At 55.6% G+C, this 3,587-nt stretch overlaps 1 protein-coding gene across 1 annotated transcript in view; it reads right to left on the minus strand.

Moving 5' to 3' along the window:
• Window positions 1-738, minus strand: part of LOC144222614 (ephrin type-A receptor 10-like) — a 3,960-nt gene extending 3,222 nt beyond the window's left edge. Inside the window, exon 1 of the mRNA XM_077753141.1 lies at window positions 633-738. Coding sequence (XP_077609267.1) covers window positions 633-738 — 106 coding nt within the window. The remainder of the gene's footprint in view (window positions 1-632) is intronic.
• Between the last annotated feature and the right edge of the window lie 2,849 nt (window positions 739-3,587).

Here is a 3,587-nt window from a genome sequence, read left to right on the forward strand (position 1 = left end):
AGCTCTTCAGGATTCTAGACCTGGATATGACGCCTCTGGGTTCAGCTGAGTGTACAGCTCCCCCAAATCCAGAGGCCAGACGCGGGCCCTGGTACCGCAGGCAGCTCCACAAGCCGCGCGGACCGCTTCGGGTAGTCTACGCTCCAAATTCAGCACTGCGGACAGCTCCCGCGCCCGCACGTCGGGCTGCTCCGGACCCAGCCATCCCTCCCCTGCCAGCGCTCCACCTCCTGCCTCGCGGTTCGGGCTTCATCCCGTCGTCCTGTACTCCGATCTCACCTCCACGTCTCCCTGTCTCCTCTGCTCTCTTCATCTCCCCGCCCCCACACCTCCCACCTCCAGTCGCTCAGCCTGTCCGTCTCACCGGCCCCTGAATCGCAGCCTCTGGCTCTCACGATTCCTGGTCTCTTCCCTCCCCAGCCTCCCAGGTCTCCAGCCCGATCTCCTGAGCTACCTTTGCTCAGCTACCTTTTTCTCTGCCTCTTTAGTTCTTTGCTTCCTGCTGCCCGCTTGCCTCAAACCCCAATACAGACTCCAGTCTCTCTATATGATTCCTTCCCTCAGAACCCCAGTTCTCCAGCCTCCTATCTTTTGGCTTTCCAAGCTCCAAGAACAGCCACCAGCCTCCTCACCTTCCTCGGCGATGCCGGGCCTCCCTGGTCCCAAAACCAACGCCAGACAGAGCGGCATCAGGCAGACGAACAGGCGCAGCGGATGTGGGCCGGCGCCGGTCTCCATGGTCCGCAGACCGAGCTGTCAGTGCGGCGGCGGCTCAAGCCGCGCCAGCCCCAGCACCGCTGAGCAGTGCCCCCAGACCCCGGCTCCTTCTGGGGGCGGGATCTCGCTGGTAACCATCATCCACGGGGACCAATCACTAGGCACCACCGCGGGAGGTCCACCAATCCCCGACAGCAGAAGGTGGAGGGGTGGAGTTTCATAGACCAGGGGCGGAACGGCGAAATGGAGGGGGGAATGAAGGGGTCCCGCCAATCTCCAAACGTGGGGGTGGGTAGCGCTGAGCGCTGGTCTGGTTCCTGGGGAGAAGGAAGAGCCGGCGACGAAGGCCCAGAGCGCAAAACCTTAGCCTCTCATTCCGGAGAAGTAGACAATGTGGGCGTGGCTTAAAGAGGGGCGAACCTCGGGGAGGCCGCGACACTTGCAGCCTCTGAGCTAGGCTGGAAGATCCCTTGTTCCCAGGACTTGCAAGGGGTTTTGAAGCCTGATGTCCTGACCCCAAGCTCTGGCTCCTGTATCTACCAGCCCTTGGCTTCTTTCTGTGTCTGAGGCTCCTGGTGTCTCATGGCTCGATCCCGCCCCCTTCTCTCCTCGCCCTCCTCCTCACACAACACACACACACACACACACACACACACACACACCCCACACACACACACCGGCAGAAGGAAGGGCTAAGCCTGACCCTGGGAGCTACTCTAGGAAAGAGAGCGAAGTGGGAGACGGAGTCCCACCCTACCAGCCCCACTTCCGAGGCTGGGAAACCATGTGGACGCCAGGATGGGGCGGTGGTAGATTTTGCATGAACGATTGGTTCCTTAGGTTCTTGCCCCTGCTGCCAGGACACAGGCAGCACTCTGCACAACTACCCTTTTCCCCAGTCTGCTCAGAGCTTGGAGTTCCCCCCTTTGATAATCCCTCTCCGCCCATCCCAGGGGACTGGTAAGGAGCTCAGCGGCAGGGACTCCCAGGCGTCTGCGAGAGAGGCGGAGCAATTCTCGCAGAGTTCAGCCAGCGCTGGAGAAGCTGCAAGAAAACGTGGAACACGACCTCTATCTAGTGAAGGTCATTTATGTGCAAGCTGAGGGTTTAAGGCGGTGGTGGTGGGAAGGGCTGGAGCCCTCCAGGACGAGGGAGGCGGCTATTGAGCGCCACCATCTGGGCTGAACTTGAGCAGAGAAAGCTCCACCCACCCTGTGGCTTTTCAAAGCTCTTTTCTTGAGGGACCAAACACTACTCTTTTTGGCGCTAAAGCAACTGGAGAACCCTTGAAAATTAATGAGTCGTGTGTCTTCATGACCTGCGTGTACATTTTGTATGTATGTGCCCTTTACCCTTCCAACCAACACTCCCTGAGTGCCATGCTCTGTACTGAAAATATCTGGGTGAAACTCTGTCTCTCCTACAGTCCACACCTCCTTGGGCACCCAGAATAATGAAAATTACTGGCATCGTAGGATACTGGCCACTTACAAGCCTCTGAGCTAGCCTGGAAGCTCCCTTCATGTGTCGTGTGTGTGTGTGTGTGTGTGTGTGTGTGTGTGCGTGCATGTGCATCTAGTATGTGTATATGCACCCTTGCTTATAGCCATACTTACTGGACAGCAAGAAGGAGGAGTGGCTGGGAAGAGTTGGGCTCCTTTGCTGGTAAAAAGAAAGGTCATCAGGAGGGGCTGAGGCTCTGACACCACAGGAGACTGAAGTCCGCTGAGAAAGCAGAAGGAGGTGTGGCATCCAGCTGTTCTTAGATGCAGGCGGGGTCTTTGAAATCAGATCTACCTGAAGAAGGGCTCTTACACCCCCACCTCCTTCCATCTTCATTCTTCTCACGCTCAATTTTCCCCTCCCCCTCCACCCCCAGCGTTGGGAGTTGGTATTTTTAGAAGCTGCTTAGAGACCCAGGACTCCTTTCATTTCAAAATGAGTCCTTACTCCACTACCCCTCACCATTCTCTTCAAAACCGGGTCCCATCCCTTATGCAGTCTCCAAGACACCAGTCACGGCTTCTTAACTGCACTCCAGGGACTTCAGCCCAGAGGCTCTGACCCTGTGCGCTAACACAAAATGCAGACTCCTTATGAGCCTGGAAGGATTGTTCAGGAGTCGAGCATATGGAGGAAATACCTGGGAAAAGCCATATAGGATGCCCCAACAAACCGCTGGCTGTCCAGAGTCTGGTTCCCACCCTCTCCCACCACATACGTCCGCAGGTTCCTTGGGGAAATTGCCAGATTGAGACCCTAGCAATGGCGGAAGAAGATTTGAAACAAGCCTTTCCTTTCTTTCTCTGAACAATTCATTTATAATAAAACCAGGACGGAGATGCCTCAGTGTGTGAGGATTTATGCAAATCAGCAAGATCTTAAGAGTTACTCCAAGGCGGACTCCACTCAACCAGGTGACTGTGGAATAGACACCTAAGTGAAGATATTAAAAATGGCTTTAGAAGGAAACTAAACTGTTTTACTGTAAACCTAAAGTGCTGGGGTCCAGTCAGCTAAGGGCCACGTTAGATTCTTCCCTGGAATAGCAAGTGCAGGAGTGGGGTGGGCGTGGGGTTCTGATGTAATGCTCAACTGTGACCCCACCGGGCAGCTTCAGCCTTTAAAAATTTTCTGTCCATGATGCTGAACCTACCAAAGTCTGGACCCTCCATTTTCAATTGGACCTGGGACCTCTCTGCTGCCCGTCTCCAGTCATCCGCCCAGGGCTCTCAGCCTTGCTGCTCCAGCCTATAACCCAGACCGAGCTATTCTAGCCTTCAGAAGGCAAGCAGCCTTACTTCATGAAGTAAGAGTGGAGGGACCTGGAATCCATCTGGAAACTCCCGTTTTCTCCTCCTCCCAAACCC

This window comes from Crocuta crocuta, unplaced genomic scaffold (assembly GCF_008692635.1).
Source record: "Crocuta crocuta isolate KB4526 unplaced genomic scaffold, BGI_CrCroc_1.0 scaffold303, whole genome shotgun sequence".
Taxonomy (NCBI): domain Eukaryota; kingdom Metazoa; phylum Chordata; class Mammalia; order Carnivora; family Hyaenidae; genus Crocuta; species Crocuta crocuta.